The sequence below is a fragment of the Heloderma suspectum genome, chromosome 2 (genome assembly GCF_057233095.1).
Source record: "Heloderma suspectum isolate Gila_16-S chromosome 2, 16-S_ref, whole genome shotgun sequence".
NCBI classification, from domain to species: Eukaryota; Metazoa; Chordata; class Lepidosauria; order Squamata; family Helodermatidae; genus Heloderma; species Heloderma suspectum.
The window spans coordinates 188,169,251-188,187,950 of record NC_139459.1 but is presented as its reverse complement, the minus strand read 5'-3'; the positions used below and the strand labels follow the sequence as shown (position 1 = coordinate 188,187,950).

The 18,700-nt window shown below is 44.1% G+C and overlaps 2 protein-coding genes across 3 annotated transcripts in view; one reads left to right on the top strand and one right to left on the bottom strand.

Annotated features, from left to right (window-relative positions):
- Window positions 1-18,700, top strand: part of AVIL (advillin) — a 64,285-nt gene that overhangs the window by 34,931 nt on the left and 10,654 nt on the right. For both annotated transcript variants that reach the window (XM_084836824.1, XM_084836823.1), the window contains exons 9-13: window positions 385-483; window positions 7,673-7,826; window positions 8,371-8,471; window positions 10,173-10,310; window positions 17,898-18,056. In XM_084836824.1, coding sequence (XP_084692950.1) covers window positions 385-483; window positions 7,673-7,826; window positions 8,371-8,471; window positions 10,173-10,310; window positions 17,898-18,056 — 651 coding nt within the window. The remainder of the gene's footprint in view (window positions 1-384; window positions 484-7,672; window positions 7,827-8,370; window positions 8,472-10,172; window positions 10,311-17,897; window positions 18,057-18,700) is intronic.
- TSFM (Ts translation elongation factor, mitochondrial) overlaps window positions 3,222-18,700 on the bottom strand; it is a 41,655-nt gene continuing 26,176 nt past the window's right edge. The window contains exons 8-9 of the transcript XR_014788106.1: window positions 8,745-8,800; window positions 3,222-3,284 (exon numbers count right to left, since the gene is read on the bottom strand). The gene's annotated coding sequence lies outside the window, so the exon portion shown is untranslated. The remainder of the gene's footprint in view (window positions 3,285-8,744; window positions 8,801-18,700) is intronic.

Here is an 18,700-nt window from a genome sequence, read left to right as displayed (position 1 = left end):
GATATACCATGTGTGTTTCTTCCAGTTTCCCCATATGCTGGCTAAGAAGAGGTGGCAAAGATAGTCTATCAAAAGCCACATGGGGGTGAACCAGACAGCAATCATGTGACATAGGCCAGAGCTGGTCCACAGTCTGTCAGTTGCTGACCATTGTCATGAGCATACAATTACCCCTCCCACCAATGGTTTTCCATCATTTCAAGTATCTCTTCCCGTAATCAGGCTCAGGTTTTGCCTTCCTCCTCCCAATTTAGGCATGGGGTAGAAGGGTGGGGAGAATCAAGGATTTCTAGTTTTTACCCATTTCCCACAGAAACACACACTGTGCACCAAACAGAAGTCATGGGAGGCAGTTCCTCTTAACGGTCTTCTTTTGTGCCTCAGGACTGCTACATTTTGGATCACGGTGGAATGAAAATCTACGTATGGAAGGGGAAAGGAGCCACTAAGGCGGAGAAGCAAACAGCCATGTCCAAGGCCCTGGTATGGCATGAGAGAACCGCTCAATTGCATCTCCCCAGTTCCCTCTCTTAAAATTAGTTATATATAATTAAAATGCCCTAATTGTGAGGGGTGGGAAATGCTATGTAAATAAAATTATATTATGAATGATTATTAATCATGCTTACCATTATTTGGATTTGGGCCAGTTTGATATGTTCTAAGGCCTCCTGTGAGGCCTTGGCAAGGCACTTTGCAGATAAAATTGATCAGATTAGGTTTGTTACTCTGCACACTGTGGATACAGTTAGTGAGCAAGAGGCGGCCTGTGGCAAACCGGTTTTGTGGGATCGGTTCCAGCTTCTTCCTCCTGATGAAGTGGACAAGGTGCTTTCATCTGTACGGCCGACCACCTGCTTACTTGATCCTTGCCCATCGTGGCTCATTATGGGCTGCAGAGAGAGACTGGGTGAGGGGATCAGGGCGGTGGTGAACGCCTCCCTTGAGGAGGGAGTGATGCCATCAGCCCTCAAGGAGGCAGTGATAAGACCGCTCTTAAAGAAGCCCTCCTTGGATCCTCAAGTTCTGAACAACTTTCGCCCAGTCTCAAATCTGCCATTTTGGGGCAAGGTGATTGAGCGGGTGGTGGCAATGAAGTTGAAGGCACACTTGGAAGAAACTGATTATCTAGACCCATTTCAGTCGGGCTTCAGGCTTGGGCATGGGACAGAAACAGCTTTGGTCGCCTTGGTAGATGATATGAGGAGGGCTCTGGATAGGGGTGAATGCTGCTTCCTTGTTCTCCTCGACCTCTCAGCGGCTTTTGATACCGTTGACCACGGTATCCTCCTGGACCGCCTGGAGGGGCTGGGCATTGGAGACACAGTATTGCGGTGGTTCCGGTCCTTCCTCTCTGGCAGGTACCAGAGGGTAGCACTGGGAGAGGAGGTTTCAGACCCGTGGCCACTCACTTGTGTGGTGCCACAGGGTTCCATCCTCTCCCCGATGCTATTTAACATCTATGTGAAGCCGCTGGGGGCTATCATCAGGAGGTTTGGGGTGCAGTGTCATCAATATGCGGATGACACGCAGCTCTACCTCTCATTCAAATCTTCACCAAGGTTGGCCGTAGAATCCCTGTCCAAATGTCTGGAAATGGTGAGTGGCTGGATGGGGAGGAATAAGCTGAAGCTGAACCCTGACAAGACCGAGGTACTTTTGGTGGGAGACAAGAGGAGGCTGGGGGATGTTGACCTGGTGCTGAATGGGGTACGGCTACCCTTGAAAGACCAGGTCCGCAGCCTGGGGATCATTTTGGACTCCCAGCTGTCCATGGAGGCTCAAGTGTCAGCTGTGAGCCGGACAGCGCTGTATCAACTCCATCTGATACGGCGGCTGCGCCCCTTCCTTCCCGACCATCTGCTCCCATCGGTAGTACATGCCCTGGTCTCCTCTCGTTTAGACTACTGTAATGCGCTCTATGTGGGGTTACCCTTGAAGATGGTTCGGAAGCTGCAGCTGGTACAGAACGCGGCGGCTCGCCTGATTAAAGGCAGCCGCCGGCGTGATCACATCACTCCAGTGCTGAAGGAGTTGCACTGGTTACCAGTTGTTTTCCAGGCCAAATTCAAGGTGTTGGTTTTGACCTTTAAAACCCTATATGTTTCTGGCCCAGCCTATCTTAAGGAGCGCCTCCAGCAGCACCAGACAGGCTGCTTAACAAGATCAGCCTCAGATGGCCTTCTCTCTGACCCATCAGCCAGGACAGCTAGACTGGTGGGGACGAGGGAGAGGGCCTTTTCTGTGGTGGCCCCCACTCTGTGGAACTCCCTCCCTAGGGAACTCCGTCATGCCCCCTCTTTAATGACCTTCCGTCGTGCATTAAAAACGTGGTTGTTCAGGCAGGCATTTGGGGTGGGTTAGGGTATTTTAGAAAATGTTTTTATTGTGAATTTTATTGTTTTAAACTATTTTATTGTATGTTGTACATCGCCCAGAGTGGCTGGGTGAACAGCCAGATGGGCGATTAATAAATTTAATAATAAATAAAAAAAAATGTTCCAATTGTCCTGATCTACCAGGAACAGTCCATTATTTCTGGTATGGTTCTCTGGTAAATCTTTGTATCTATCAGGGCTGGCCCAAGACATTTTGCTGCCTAAGATGGAGCAGCAAATGGCGCCACTGACTCCCCCGCCCCCGCCTCACTTAAGGTGCATAGTAAGTACCCTACGCTGATCAAGTTATGTTGGCACCTGAGGCAGAAAATTCCACAAGAACCTCTTCTCTTCCCTGGCAGGAAAAATACAGTGGTGGTGGTAATCATCATCATCAAATAATAATAATAATAATAATAATAATAATAATAATAATAATTTGCTGCCCTTCTATGAAACCAAAAATCTGCTGCCTGAGGCAGCTGCCTACTCTGCTTAATGGTAGGGCCGGCCCTGTGACCTTATTTTGGTTTGGGGGACATGCCTTTAAAAACATTTTTGTTCATGTGTGTTGTGCACTTAGGTGCACTGGTTTCTTTTTGCTTCTCCCCTCCCGCACCAATAATTACTTACTACGGTTGTCATCCAGCCAAGGAAAACACAGCCTACCTGTCCTTATCGCTGTTGCTTCCTTCAAGCCAGTTGGCACAAATGGAATGGGCAAGCCGAGATTTCTTCCCCTCTCAGCATTTTTTAAAGCACACTACTGTACCTGTTCCCGCTTTGGCAGGAAAGGTAACAGCGTTCCGTGCACCTCGGTGTTCAGTCATGCCGGCCACATGACCACGGAAGCATCTTCAGACAGCGCTGGCTCTTTGGCTTAGAAATGGAGATGAGCACCACACCCTAGAGTCAGACACGACTGGCTGTGGACACCTTTACCTTTACCTTACTGTACAGCTTAGGTAAATAGACAGTTTTTATGCATGGCTTCACTCCAGACCTGCCAAATACTCCTTGGCCATATCCTTATGTCCACTCTGCCCCCTGATCCAGAAGGCCCTTCCTGGGTGCTAGATTCCCCCTACCCCCCCGCTGCTGCCCAAAAAGCCCTTGGCAATCCTATTGCTTACCTATTACTTAAACCTTGCTAGATGTAGTTGAACTGCAGCTATCCCATAATAGGTACAACTGGATCCATTAAACTCTTGTTTTATTCTGTTTTAAACTTTTAGAGGTTTTATATTATGTTTTATCATGTTGCATTTTAGGGTTTTAATTTTTGTGAACCGCCCAAACACCTGTGGTTATTGGGGGGTATAGAAATGTAATAAATAAATACTGAACGTTCTATTAAACATGCTTAATTTTTTTAAAAGGAAAGGATCATGGTTGGTTTATTAACAAACCCTGTTCCAGAAGCTGGGGCAGGATAAGCTATCGCAGAGTGAATAAATGCAGCAAAGAGCAGGCAAAGAAGAACCTTCAGCAATATGTAACAGATGTGTGGCAGTAAGGGTGGCGGCGGCGGCAGCAGACAGTGCTCTGGTGTGAGGATAGAATTATGAAGCACCCAGTTCTTAAGCCCCCAAGAAGTATTAAGTTGTTGTTGTTGTTCAGTCGTTCAGTCGTGTCCGACTCTTCGTGACCCCATGGACCATAGCACGCCAGGCCTTCCTGTCCTGCGCTCTCTCCCGGAGCGTGCTCAAGTTCATATTCATTGCATCTGTGATGCTATCTAGCCATCTCATCCTCTGCCGTCCCCTTCTCCTTTTGCCTTCAGTCTTTCCCAGCATCAGGGTCTTTTCCAGGGAGTTTTCTCTTCGCATTAGGTGGCCAAAATATTGGAGCTTCAGCTTCATTATCTGTCCTTCCAATGAGCACTCAGGGTTGATTTCCTTTAGGATGGACTGATTTGACCTCCTTGCAGTCCAGGGGACTCGTAAGAGTCTTCTCCAGCACCACAGTTCGAAAGCATCAATTCTTCGGCGCTCAGCCTTCCTTATAGTCCAGCTCTCACAGCCATACATTACTACTGGGAAAACCATAGCTTTGATTAGACGGACCTTTGTCGGCAAGGTGATGTCTCTGCTTCTTACTATGCTGTCTAGGTGTACCATAGCTTTCCTCCCAAGGAGCAAGCGTCTTTTAATTTCATGGCTACAGTCACCGTCTGCCGTGATCTTGGAGCCCAAGAAAGTAAAATCTGTCACTGCTTCCATTTCTTCCCCTTCTATATGCCAGGAAGTGATGGGGCCAGATGCCATGATCTTAGTTTTTTTAATGCTGAGTTTCAAACCAGCTTTTGCACTCTCCTCTTTCACCCTCAACAAGAGGCTCTTGAGATCCTCTTCGCTTTCTGCCATTAGGGTGGTATCGTCTGCATATCGGAGGTTGTTGATAATTCTCCCAGCAATCTTAATTCCGACCTCTGATTCATCCAACCTGGCATTTCTCATGATGTACTCTGCATATAAGTTAAATAAGCAGGGTGACAATATGCAGCCTTGTCGTACTCCTTTCCCAATTTTGAACCAATCGGTTGTTCCATGTCTGGTTCTTACTGTTGCTTCTTGACCTTCGTACAGGTTTCTCAGGAGACAGGTAAGGTGGTCTGGTACTCCCATCACTTTAAGAATTTGCCACAGTTTGTTGTGATCCACACAATCAAAGGCTTTAGCGTAGTCAATGAAGCAGAAATAGACGTTTTTCTGGAATTCTCTTGCTTTCTCCATGATGCAGCGAATGTTGGCGATTTGATCTCTAGTTCCTCTGCCTCTTCGAAACCCAGCTTGTACTTCCGGTAGTTCTCGGTTCGCATACTGCTGAAGCCTAGCTTGTAGGATTTTGAGCATAACCTTGCTGGCATGTGAAATGAGCGCAATTGTGCGGTAGTTTGAACACTCTTTGGCGTTGCCCTTCTTTGGAATTGGAATGTAAACTGACCTTTTCCAGTCTTGTGGCCACTGTTGAGTGTTCCAGATTTGTTGGCATATTGAATGCAGCACTTTAACAGCATCATCTTTTAGGATTTTAAATAGCTCGGCTGGAATACTGTCATCTCCGCTAGCTTTGTTGTTACTAATGCTTCCTAAGGCCCACTTGACTTCACTCTCTAGGATGTCCGGCTCAAGTTCAGTGACCGCACTATTATGGCTATCAGGGACATTCAGATCTTTCCTGTATAGTTCTTCTGTGTATTCTTGCCACCTCTTCTTAATCTCATCTGCTTCTGTTAGGTCCCTGCCTTCTTTGTCCTTTATCTTGCCCGTCTTTGCACAAAACGTTCCCTTGAGATCTCCAATTTTCTTGAAGAGATCTCTAGTCTTTCCCATTCTGTTGTTTTCCTCGATTTCTTTGCATTGTTCATTTAAGAAGGCCTTGTTGTCACTCCTTGCTATTCTCTGGAACTCTGCATTCAGTTGGGTATATCTTCCCCTTTCTCCCTTGCTTTTCGCTTCCCTTCTTTCGTGAGCTACTTGTAAAGCCTCATCAGACAGCCACTTTGCTTTCTTGCATTTCTTTTTCTTTGGGATGGATTTCGTTGCTGCCTCCTGAACAATGTTATGGACCTCCGTCCATAGTTCCTCAGGCACTCTGTCTATCAGGTCTAATCCCTGAAATCTATTCCTCACCTCCACTGTATATTCATCAGGGATATGATTTAGGTCATACCTGAACGGTTTAGTGGTTTTCCCGACGTTCTTCAATTTAAGACGAAATTTTGCAAGAAGCAGCTCATGATCTGAGCCACAGTCAGCTCCAGGTCTTGCTTTGACTGACTGTATGGAGCTTCTCCATCTTTGGCTGCAAAGGACATAATCAATCTGATTTCGATATTGACCATCTGGTGATGTCCATGTGTAGAGTCGCCTCTTGTGCTGTTGGAAAAGAGTGTTTGCTATGATCAGCGTGTTCTCTTGGCAAAACTCTATTAGCTTTTGTCCTGCTTCATTTTGTACACCAAGGCCATGCCTGCCTGTTATCCCGGTGATTTCTTGACTTCCTACTTTAGCATTCCAATCCCCTATGATGAAGAGGACATCTTTTTTTGGTGTTAGTTCTAGAAGGTGTTGTAGGTCTTCATAGAACCGATCAACCTCAGCTTCTTCGGCCTCAGTGGTTGGGGCATAGACTTGAATTACTGTGATGTTGAATGGTTTGCCTTGGATTCGTACTGAGATCATTCTATCATTTTTAAGATTGTACCCCAGTACTGCTTTTCCCACCCTTTTGTTGACTATGAGTGCTACTCCATTTCTTCTAAGGGATTCTTGCCCACAATAGTAGATATGATGGTCACCTGAATTAAATTCGCCCATGCCTGTCCATTTTAGTTCGCTGATTCCCAAGATGTCGATGTTCAATCTTGCCATCTCATGTTTGACCACCTCCAGCTTACCTTGATTCATTGATCTGACATTCCAGGTTCCTAAACAATATTGTTCTTTACAGCATCGGATTTTCTTTTCACCACCAGACACATCCACAGCTGAGTGTCCTTTCGGCTTTGGCCCAGCCGCTTCACTCTTTCTGGCGCTACTTGGAAATACCCTCTGCTCTTCCCCAGTAGCATATTGGACACCTTCCGACCTGAGGGGCTCATCTTCCGGCGTCATATCTTTTAGCCTTGTGATACGTTCCATGGGGTTTTCTTGGCAAGAATACTGGAGTGGGTTGCCATTTCCTTCTCCAGTGGACCACATTTTGTCAGAACTCTCTGCCATGACCTGTCTGTCTTGGGTGGCCCTGCACGGCATAGCTTATGGCTTCACTGAGTTACGCAAGCCCCTTCGCCACAACAAGGCAGTGATCCATGAAGGGGAAGTATTAAGTACCCAGGTATTAAGGTTGTAGAAGTATCAAGTACCCAGGTATTAAGGTTGTAGAAGTATCAAGTACCCAGGTATTAAGGCTGTAGAAGTATCAAGTACCCAAGTATTAAGAGAGTAGAAGTATTAGGGCGCAATGCATGTTTAGACAGAAAAAAGTTTTACAACTTCCAGCATTTCACAGCCAGAATGGCTGGCTGGGGAACGCCGGCGGTTGTGGGGATTTCTGTCTGAACATGCATAGGATCGCACCCTTAAGTACCCAAGTTAGAGGGTATATAATTTTATTCTCTTGCCCTCTTCATTCGAACTAAATTCTCCTGAGGTCCAAACTATTCCATGTTGACTGGTCTGTAGGTACAGCAGCCTAGCTAAGTCTGCACAGGAAGACTGTGGCAGCGTCAGGAAAGGTGCCATGGCCCATCCTCTGTAAATCTTGCAGTAGTGGCTTGTTCCCTACAGGAATTCCTTAAGATGAAAGGCTACCCTTCCAGCACCAATGTGGAGACTGTTCATGATGGAGCAGAGTCAGCCATGTTCAAACAACTCTTCCAGAAATGGGCAGTCCAGGACCAGACAGTGGGGCTGGGAAAAGCCTACAACGTTGGCAAAGTTGGTAAGGAAGATCCTCTTTCTTCCTGAATGTGGCCATTGTTAAGGCCTAAAAAGAGAATGACCCACATTTGGGGACTGATTGTTTCCTGCTGTTGGTTCTGGACATTAACATAAACGGAGCTTTGTGTAATCTGCAAGTCTGCAGGTTCATCATGTCAGAGTAGGGATGTCCATTGCAGGGAAATCCAGCCCTTTTAGGGCCTGACAGATTCCTGCAATGTCCCCAGCTCGGCTTCCCTTTGCAAGCCAAATCAGGGGTTTGTTCCCAAAATCTGGGAACTTTCCCCCCTTTTGTGGAACTGCATTGTTCCACAAACTACAGCTGGTCAATATCCAGTCAATATCTTGCCCTGGTCTGTATATACAGCATCTTTATGTTTGCAATAACCATGGCCAAGCTGCTGTAATTTTTCCCAGCCTTCTGGTGACCCTTGCACCTTGCTCCCTCCCCAAGGGAGTAGGCACCCAAATTTACAAAACCTTGGTTTAATTGATGCCAGCGGCTCTCCAACCCTCCCCCCCTTTGATGGATGTTTCCTTTCCAGCTAAGGTCAGTCAGGAGAAATTTGATGCCACGTTCTTGCACGCCCGGCCAGAGCTGGCAGCCCAGGAGAGGATGGTAGATGACGGCACAGGGAAAGTTGAGGTAAGAACTACAGGCCCCAATCCCAGCATGGACACTTGATCCCCTATTGGCTGTCTAGTGAATGTAGGCCTCCACATTTGCACATGATATTCTTCTTCATGTTTATCTTTCCAAAAGACTATCATGCAGGCTATGAATGGTATCCAGCAGTGAGTGACTGCCATGCTCTGACATCTCAGTGAGGCTGGGCAGGAGAAGGACTCATGGTCCCAGCAACTAAAGGGGAACTCATGAAGTCTTCAAAGGCACTGTCAAAAGACAGCCGAGACTTACTGTTTATGAGTGCGGTTAGCGTTCATCTGTCATACTTCTTGAGTATGCCCACGTTTCTGAAAAAAATGTTTTTAAAAACAATCAATTTCATGGCAAGGGAATACCCAGTTAGTTTATTATTTATTTATTACATACATACATACATACATACATACATATATATATATATACACACACACACACACACATACATACATACATACATACATATATACCGCTTTCCACAGAGCTATCAAAATGATGAACATAAAATGTAATACCATCAAAACAACAATAAAATGTCATGGAACCACGCACACACACACACACACACACACACACACACAGTCAGCAATAAAACCACACACTCTGCTGTGTGCTACAAACCGTAGCCGGCTGGGTCACAGTTCAGGGAAAGCCGGCGTGAAGACATGAGTTTTAAGAAAACGTCTGAACATCAGAACTGCGGGGGCCCATCTGATGGGTATTGGTAAAGCGTTCCAGAGGGTGGGTGCTGCAACATGAAATGCGCTACTGAAAGTGCTCCTGAGACGAACCTCTGGAGCGTGTGGCACCCTCAGAAGTGCTCTCTCTGATGATCGCAGAGATCGGGCAGGGATAAAAGGGGTGAGGTGTTCCCTAAGGTAACCTGGTCCAAGTTGGTTAGGGCTTTATAACAACAACAGCATGAACTTGGCCCAGAAGCTTACTGGCAGTCAGTGCGATTCTTTTAATGAAGGTGTAGCTTGCTCTTGGAAAGAGGCCCTGGTTGGCAGCCTTGCCATGGCCTTCTGCACCAGACTGCAGCTTCTGGACTGAGGCCAAGGGTAGCCTCACATAGAGCTCATTATAGTAATCCAGTCTTGAGGTTACCCCTGCCTGAACCACCATGCTACGCTGTTCTGCAGCCAGACATACGCAGAGTAAAAAAAAATGGCACAGCTGTCTTGTTGATTGGCGTCATCTATTCCGGCTACAGAATCTGAGTATTTGGGCTGTAGAATCCGATGTTTCTTAGGATTTATTCTAGGGTCTGCGTGAGCATGCCTGCAGAGTTCACAAGAGCTTGGATGCTGGAAGTGTGAGGTTCATGCCTGCTTGAAAGATCTCTATGTGCATGCAGAACTGAAAGAAACACAGTAATCCTAAACCTGTGTCTCCCTTGTAATGCTAATGCAGGGGTTGAGGGCACTCCTAGGGGACAATTGGTGGGCAGGAGGGAGGGGTTAAGCTTCCTCCCCCATGAGCTTTGAAACCAGGAGTGAGCTTGGCTGAGGGCATTTTCAGGAGAGGATCAGTGGGTGCAGGAGAGGGGTCCCATCCACCTACTTGTCCCACCCTGGAAGTGCTGCCCTGCCCTGCATCCCCGTTATCTCAGGACAAGTGGCATTAGGACTACGCATTTGCTCAGATAATGTTTAGTTCCACCCTCTGTTTTGCCATCTCTAGGTCTGGAGGGTAGAGAACCTGGAGCTGGTACCAGTGGACCACCGATGGCACGGATTCTTCTATGGTGGAGACTGCTACTTAGTTTTGTACACCTATGAGGTGAACAGGAAGCTCCGTTACATCTTGTACATCTGGCAGGTAAGAGAAGGGTCTTCAGTGGGGCAGGCCCAGCTACAGGTTCTGTTGAGCTCCCTCAGAGACTTGCTTCCAAAGCCTTTTGCATGATACCAACAGGTCCTTTTAATTGCCCATGGGGCAGCCTCCCCTAACTCGACGCCTCAAGATTTGTTGGACCAGTCCCATCATCCCCAGTCAACATGTTGACTGGGGATGGTGGGAGCTATAGTCCCAGCACATCTGGAAGGCGGCAGATTGGAGAAGGCTGGTAATGCTTAACAGTCCATTCCACTTGTCCTGTCTTTAATATTGGGTTGCCTTATAAAGGTACCCAATTGGTACCACATTAACCACGTTACATTAGATTGTCGCAGTTGGAGCCACCAGGTCTGTCATGCTATTGGTTATGAATTCTATAATAATCCCTTAATCGGTATACATTCTGTTCTTGAAGTTATTTTACCTTAATTCTCCTATCTTTATTTTTAAATTCGGGATGAATATGAATCGGCGTCAAAGAAGATTAATTGTTCTTTATGATATTTCCAAATCCTAAAGATTGGAAGCATGCCTAAGGTTTGATTCATTATAATTTTTTTAAGATCTTATTTTTACAAATGGGATGTAATGAGCTTCTTCCTGATTTAATAAAGCTGTTTCAATACTTGACCAATGCTTACTTTGAATTTCATCCATAAACGTCAATAAATGTCGAAGCTGAGAAGCTTTATAATAAAGTCATAATTGTAGGACACTCCAACCTCCCTCTGTTATTGACCTGTATCAGGATGTCTTCGACACCCAGGGTTTCTTACTTTTAAAAATAAATTTTTCAATCCTAGCCTGCCATCTCTTAAAACATCCAATTGGTATTTCCAGGGGGAGCACATAAAAAAGATATGTACATTTAGGGAGAATCGTCATTTTGATAACAGAAATCCAGCTTGAAAGGGATAAATTTAAATGTTGCCATCTTTTTATATCAGTGACAACTTTTTTCCATATCCATAATTAACCTTATACAGCTTATGTATGCTCCAAGATATCTAAAAGAGGAATGTACCAATGGTATTTTAATTGTTTAGATATACTTAATTGAATATTAGGAGGAATACTGAAACATAATAAATCAGATTTATCATAATTCACTTTTAATCCTACTACTTCCTGAAATGACTGTAATTCTACAAGTGAGTGTGGAACAGCCTGAGATGGCTTGCTGAGCATCAAAATCATATCAGCATACATGTTTAACAAATGGGACTGTTCTTTAATTTGTATTCCTACGATATTGGGGTGTTGTCGCAATTTATTAGCTAAAAATGCTATTACTAATGTAAATAATAAAGGAGAAAGGGGACAATCTTTTGTTCCCGAATACAAATTAATAGTTCGGGAGTTATCTTTAATTTTGGCTATTGTTGGGGCATGAATTGTCTTTAATACCATCGAGAATTTAGGGCCAAATTTATAATAAAAAGAGGAATTTAATAAAAAGGTCCAATTCACGTTATCAAAACCTTCATATAAATCTAAGGCAACAATAGCTAGGGGGGATTTATTTATTTTACTATAATTAATAACACTAAATAATCATCTAACAGGGTCTGCTATATATCTCTTTGACATAAAACCATACTGGTCTGGATGAATTATCGTTCCAATAACCATGCTTAATCTTGCTGTCAAAATAGCTGTAAATAATTTATAGTCAACATGTAGAAGTGAAATAGGGCAATAAGAATCTGGAAGGGAGGGGATCTTTATATGGTTTCAGAAGAAGAACAATTTTAGACTGTGTCCACATAGGTGGCAGTTGGGACCCATCCAATATTTCATTTAATAACTTATTTATATGAGGCAATAACAGATCTTTATACAATTTATAGAATTTAGTTGTGTAACCATCAAATCCGGGAGATTTATTTGATTTTGTCTTTTTTAAAACTAATTCAATTTCTTCTACTGTAACTGTTTATTCCACTAATGCTTTATCCTCTTCCGAGATAGGGAAAATGCCAGCAGTTCTTTGGTATTCCATAATTCCCCCCCCATCCAGCTGTTTATATAAATATTCATAATATTTGGCTATTATCTCCCCATTTCCGCTTCATCAAATGTTCTTTCCCATGAATCCATGCACAAACTTCTGATTATATTTTTCTGTTGTCTTTTTTTTACTCTATTGGCTAGCAATTTAGACCCCTTCTCTTCGAATTCATAACATTTTTGTTTCATACAAAGCATACTGATCATTGTTTTATCTATATTAAGTAAATTCAGTTTTGTTCATCCCCCCCCCATTTCCCTCCTGATTCTTTGTGAACCTGTAGTCTGATACCATGCAGTTAATTTTTTAAATTCCTGTCGAGTCTTTGTTCTTGATTTCTCTTCTGTTTTCTGATATAACTCATTTCTTTAATACATATTCCCCGGATCACTGCCTTCATAGCTTCCCATCTAACTTCCTCCCTAATTTCATCAGATGAATTATCAAAAAAATAATTACGTATTCCCCCTCTAATATATTCCCTAGACTGTGGTTTAGTTAATAGATATGAATTAAATTTCCATTCCGGAAATTATTTATTTTTAAATTGAGATTTAAATTGAAGTGTTACTGAAGCATGATCCGTTATTTTAATTTGACCAATATCTTTTTTTCCTACCTCCTGCAAGAGATGTGGGGATACTAAAAGTGTGTCTAAACGTGAAAATGTTCCATGGAGTTGGGAATAAAAAGTATAACTACAGTTCATATTTATGGCTTACATTATAAAATGTAACTGCCTAGGCATGGTTATGTACAGTTTGAATATTACCTGTAGGGCTCCGAATCTACAGTCAGGACCAGAAATATTGGAATTGGAACCAATGATGGGTGTGCGTGCATGCCAAAAATAACTGTTTTGGCAGTTGGCCTCTGTACACCACCACATTGAAGTTGAAAGGAAACACACCCAGATGGGAGCGAAGTCAGGACTGTCAGCTGTAATTCAAGGGGTGTGACAAAAGTGGGGCACTAACCATTCAGGAAGGACAGCCAGTGGCATGCACGCACACCCATCATTGGGGGCTCATAAGTAATGGAACAAACCAGCATCATTTCAAACTTAAGGATCGCCTTTAATACCTAGATGAAAATCCTTTGCAGCCAATGACTGCCTGAAGTCTGGAACCCATGGACATGACCAAATGCTGAGTTTCCTCCCTAGAGATGCTTTGCCAGGCCTTTACTGCAGCTGCCTTCAGCTGCTGCTTGTTTGTGGGTCTTTCTGCCTTCAGTCTTGTCTTCAGGAAGTGAAAAGCATGCTCTATTGGGTGAAGATCAGGTGACTGACTTGGCCATTGAAGAACATCCCACGTCTTTGCCTTGAGAAACTCTTGGGGAGCTTTTGCTGTATGTTTGGGGTCATTATCCTTCTGCAATATGAAGCGGCATCCTATCAGTTTGGCAGCATTCGGCTGAATCTGAGCAGAAAGTATAGCCCTAGACACTCCAGAATTCATCCTTCTGCTTTTATCAGCAGTCAGGTCATCAATAAACACCAGTGAGCCGGTTCCATTGGCAGCCATACATGCCCATACCATAACACTGCCTCCACCATGTTTGACAGATGATGTGACATGCTTTGGATCATGAGCTGTTCCTTTCCTTCTCCACAATTTTCTCTTCTCATCATTCTGGTACAAGTTACTCTTGCTTTCATCAGTCCAAAGAATCTTATTCCAGAACTGGGCAGGCTATTTTAGGTGTTTGCTGGCAAAGGCTAATCTGGCCTGTCTGTTCTGGAGCATTAACAGTGGTTTGCACCTTGTTGTGAAGCCTCTGTATCTACATTCATAAAGACGTCTCTTGACTGTAGATGTTGATAATGACATGCCTACCTCCGCAAGAGCATTCTTGACCTGACTAGACGTTGTGAAAGGGTTCCTCTTCACCATGAGCAGAATTCTGCGGTCATCCACTTTAGTTGCTTTCCGTGGTCTTCCAGGCCTTTTGCTGCTGCTGAGCTTGCCAGTTAATTCCTTCTTTTTCAGGATGTTCTAAACTGTTGTGTTTGCCACTCCCACTGTTTTTGCTATCTCTCTGATGGGTTTATTTTGTTTCCTCAGCCTAATGATGGCCTCCTTCACTCGCATGGACACCTCTTTGGACCTCATGTTGGGAATTCCAGTTAACAGCTACCAAATGCAAATGTAACACTCAGAACCACCTCCAGGCCTTTTATCTGCTTGATTGGTCATGGGGTACCCAGGAAACAGGCCACACCTGGACATGCAGCTGCTTGTCAGCCATTCGTTCCATTACTTATGAGCCACCAAGGATGGGTGTGTGTGCATGCCACTGGCTGTCCTTCCTGAATGGTTAGTGCCCCACTTTTGTCACACCCCTTGCACTACAGCTGAAAGTCCTGACTTCACTCCCATCTGGGTGTGTTTCCTTTCAACTTCAATGTGGTGGTGTACAGAGGCCAACTGCCAAAACAGTTATCCTTGTTCCAGTATTTCTGGTCCTAACTGTATCTGTCCAATGCCTCTGGGTCTATCCCTTGAAGGTTCCAATTAACATCTCCTCCTATTACAATAGCTATTTTTGTAAATTTCTTCAATTCTTTCAGTACTTTGTGGATAAAGTGTAATTGGTTAACATTGGGTCCATAAACGGAGCCAAAGGTGACCAAATCCTACTTGTTCAAAAGTCCTTCTACAAAAATATATCTTCCTTCCTTAACTTGTAACACTCTATGTGGAGTAAAATCCACTTCACTATCAAATAGTAGCCCCACACCCCTTGATTTCCCAGACGCTGGAGCTAAATACTTATGTCCCCACCGCTGGCTATTACGAAAGCCATACGCAAGTTTTGCTTTATGAGTTTCTTGAAGCATAAGGACTGTAGGTTTTAAGTCTTTAATTATTTTAAACAATCATGTCCACTTAAGGGTGTTTCCCATTCCTTTTATATTTGAAGTTGTTACTCTGATTTCTTTCACCATTATACCTTAGTAAAGGATTCAAACACAGAACTTCTCTGTTGTTAAAAAATGCTAAACATCCATAATAAAGCCAGAAGAACCTACCCTCCTCCCTATTCATCCCCCCCCCACATCCCCCTTCAAAAAAACCAGAAAAAAGAAATAAAAGAGAAAAAAAGAGAAAAAAGCAGCAAAGTTAACAAGAAGAAGCTTCTGCCTTTGCGGGTGTGCCTGGGACCAACCATCTTAACTCTAATATCTTTGCACCACCAGAAGAGTCAAAAAGCTGGACCAACCCCACTTTATAGTGTCCTTACTCAACAACAAAATACAAAAACATATTAAAAAAACACAAAACTTGGTCCAGCTTGGTCCAATATTTTGGTCTCAAATATTGTGATTTATTTGGTTGCTTTCTCCTAACAGTTTTCCATCCTCCTTCGTTATCTGTATCACGTTCATCATCTTTTCCAGCTCTGCTTCATTTGCACCCTCTGGGAGTCTAAATTCAGATCTTCAAAATACCAGCACCTTCTTTTAATGATGTTGTGATGTAGTTATGCCCTTACATGAGACTAACAAAGAAAAGGGAAAACCCTAGTGATAATGAATACCAGCTTCTTATATTCTCAGCGTAAATGGTCTCAATTGTCTTCTTCATTGTAAAGGAGCGAAGTACTGAAGAATCTGTAAAGGAGCGAAGTACTGAAGAATCTGCACTGGTGTATCCTTAAACTTTACTTCCTTTAATTCATGAATCTTTTTCAAAAACTCCTCTTTCTTGGAGTACCTTGCAAATCTCAGTATTATGTCCCTTGGGTTGTAGCGTCTTTCCATCTGGGCCCTAGTGCTTTATATGCGCTTTCCAAATGATTCACTTCAATAGAGAAATTAGGCACCAAAGAGGATAACCATGTTGTTAAAAATTCTTTAATGTTCCCTTCTACCACTTCCTCATCCACACATTGTGGATTCGTAGCTTTAAAAGGCTGTTTCTGTTCTCCATCTGCTCCAGTTGTATTAATTAGTTTTATAGAGGCTTTTCAGCTTTTCTTCATGGCGTCCTGTCATTTCCAACACTGCAGAAGCATTTTTTCCTATTATTTCTAGTTGAGAGCTCAAAGTGCTCAGTTTGCTGTCCAAAGGTTCCCCAGTGCTGTCCATGATTTCTTGTTTAAATATGTAAATTGCTGTATAATTTCTTCCTGTATCATGGCTGTGATCACCTCATTTGAGATCGAGCCCCTCTCCTGTTGACTTTCCTTATCTGGTTTGGAAGTTATGGGCACCATTCTAAGTCTTGAGGTCACACCCCCACCACACAGATTTATTAAGTCCAATATTTCTCTCACCACTCCAAGCATTGTTTCTGTTGTTTCTGTTCAAATTCACTCCCTGTGAGTTTCTCCTACGGAAGATAACAGTTTGAGGTCTTTTTACAGGGGTTTTCTGCTTGAATTCTGGGTGTTTCTGAGGATCAGTTGAAGAGCTCTCGCCTTATACTGCCATCCCACAGGCATGCTAACTCTGTCCCCCATATGCCGCCTTTTTCCCTCCAAGGAACCCAAGGCGGCTTACATGCTCCTCCTGCTCTCCACTTTATCCTCACAACAACCCTGTGAGGTAGGTGAGGCTGAGAGTCAGTGACTGGCCCATAGTCACTCAGTGAGCTTAATGAACGATTGGGGACTAGAACCCAGGTCTCCTGAGTCCCAGTCTTACCCTCTAACCATTACACCACACAATCTATCTGCAGCAGCACTAGATAGTGAGAATTTTTTTCCAGGAGGGGAGGAGAGGTATTTCCCCCTCTCCTTCGTCCACCATGGGATTGGAATGCCCATGTTCTTTTTGAAAAAGCAGCCACTGGGGGATGCCATGATTAGGAGGTGGCCTGTGTAGGGAGAAGATCAACCCTATCCCCTGTGCCATGGCCCTGATCTGAATCAATCCCACCCCCCACACCACTCTTAGCAATGTAGGGGAAAACATATGGGCAAATGTGGCTGTATGCTCCCCCTCTATAACTAATAGCAGATTGTGTTGGGTGATTTCAGTTGAGCAATCAGCATGGGGCAAAGGATTAGATTCCCCTCTTCCACACCACAGTCTGGATCCAAATCTCTCACCCCACAGCTGCTTTTTGAAGAAGAAAAGTATGTTTGGAGTTCCAGTTATGTAACTTCCAATGTAATGTTTAGGTTGGCAGAGAGAGATTAGCAAAGTTAATTAGTCCCATTGATTTCACTGGGTCTGCTCAAAGTATGACTAAACCTGGATCCAACCCTAAACCTTCATCTGAAATTTGTCCTAAATGTTTGTCACTGTTACAGTAGCTAATACTTATAATGTCTGAATCCAGCCCTCCCTCCAAGTTTAGGATGACAAGCATGGGTTTTAGCCATATTATTTCCATTATGACAATCTGGTGAGCTAAATTATATTGAGAGATATGGATTTGTCCAGAGTCACCCAGTGATCTTCCTGGCTAAATGAGGATTTGAACCTCTCCAGTCCAAGGCCAACGCTATTAACCAGGCTACTCTGGTGGCCCTCTCCTAGTGTAGTTGTAACATACCCTTAACAAGGGCAGCACGCTAGACCTCTTGGCATTTTCCCCATGCCTCAGGGACGCCACGCCACAGTGGATGAACTGGCAGCCTCGGCGTACCAGGCCGTGGAGGTGGATGAGCAGTTCAGTGGGGAGCCTGTGCAGGTCCGAGTGAGCATGGGCAAGGAACCGCGCCACTTCCTGGCTATCTTCAAAGGCAAGCTTGTCATCTTTGAGGTATGAAGCAGGATTAAGTGGTGCCCTGGAGAACCTCAAACTGAATTTCCCAGCCATCAGGTCTGTTTGTTAAGGCAGTGATGTGCTGTTACTGTGTAATGCATTACAAGGTCATTGTAGGGCACAGCCAGTTTCTCTTGGCTCCAGGGAAAACACCAGAAAGTCAAAGAGTGTGATTTGTTCATGGTAGATCTACACTACACATTTAGATTTGCGTTATACAGTTTAATTGTTATTGTTTCCCACAAAGAATCTTGGTAATTGTAGTTTGGGCAAGGGTGCTGAGAATAGGGTAGCCATGTGTCCTACTTTACAGAGGAAAGTCATCCGTTTGAAGGTGCCCAGTAGTTGAAGTCCCATTTAAAGAGAAAGAACCCTACGGCGGGAGAGCAGGGAGGGGCCAGGAAGTTGCCCATTGACACTTTGCACCTGGGCAGCAGACTGACCAGGCGCACAGGCCACTTGGTCACAGTCTTCTCTAATATGGACAGACGGATTGTATTTCTCTTTAAATTATACTCTTTCTAAATTTGCATCTATACACATGAATTAGCTTATGCCTTTTTATGCAAATGTGTGTCCTCTCCTGTCCTTTTTTTGGTGATGGATTTCCTCTTTTTTTGGCAATGTGTAAGTGACCACCC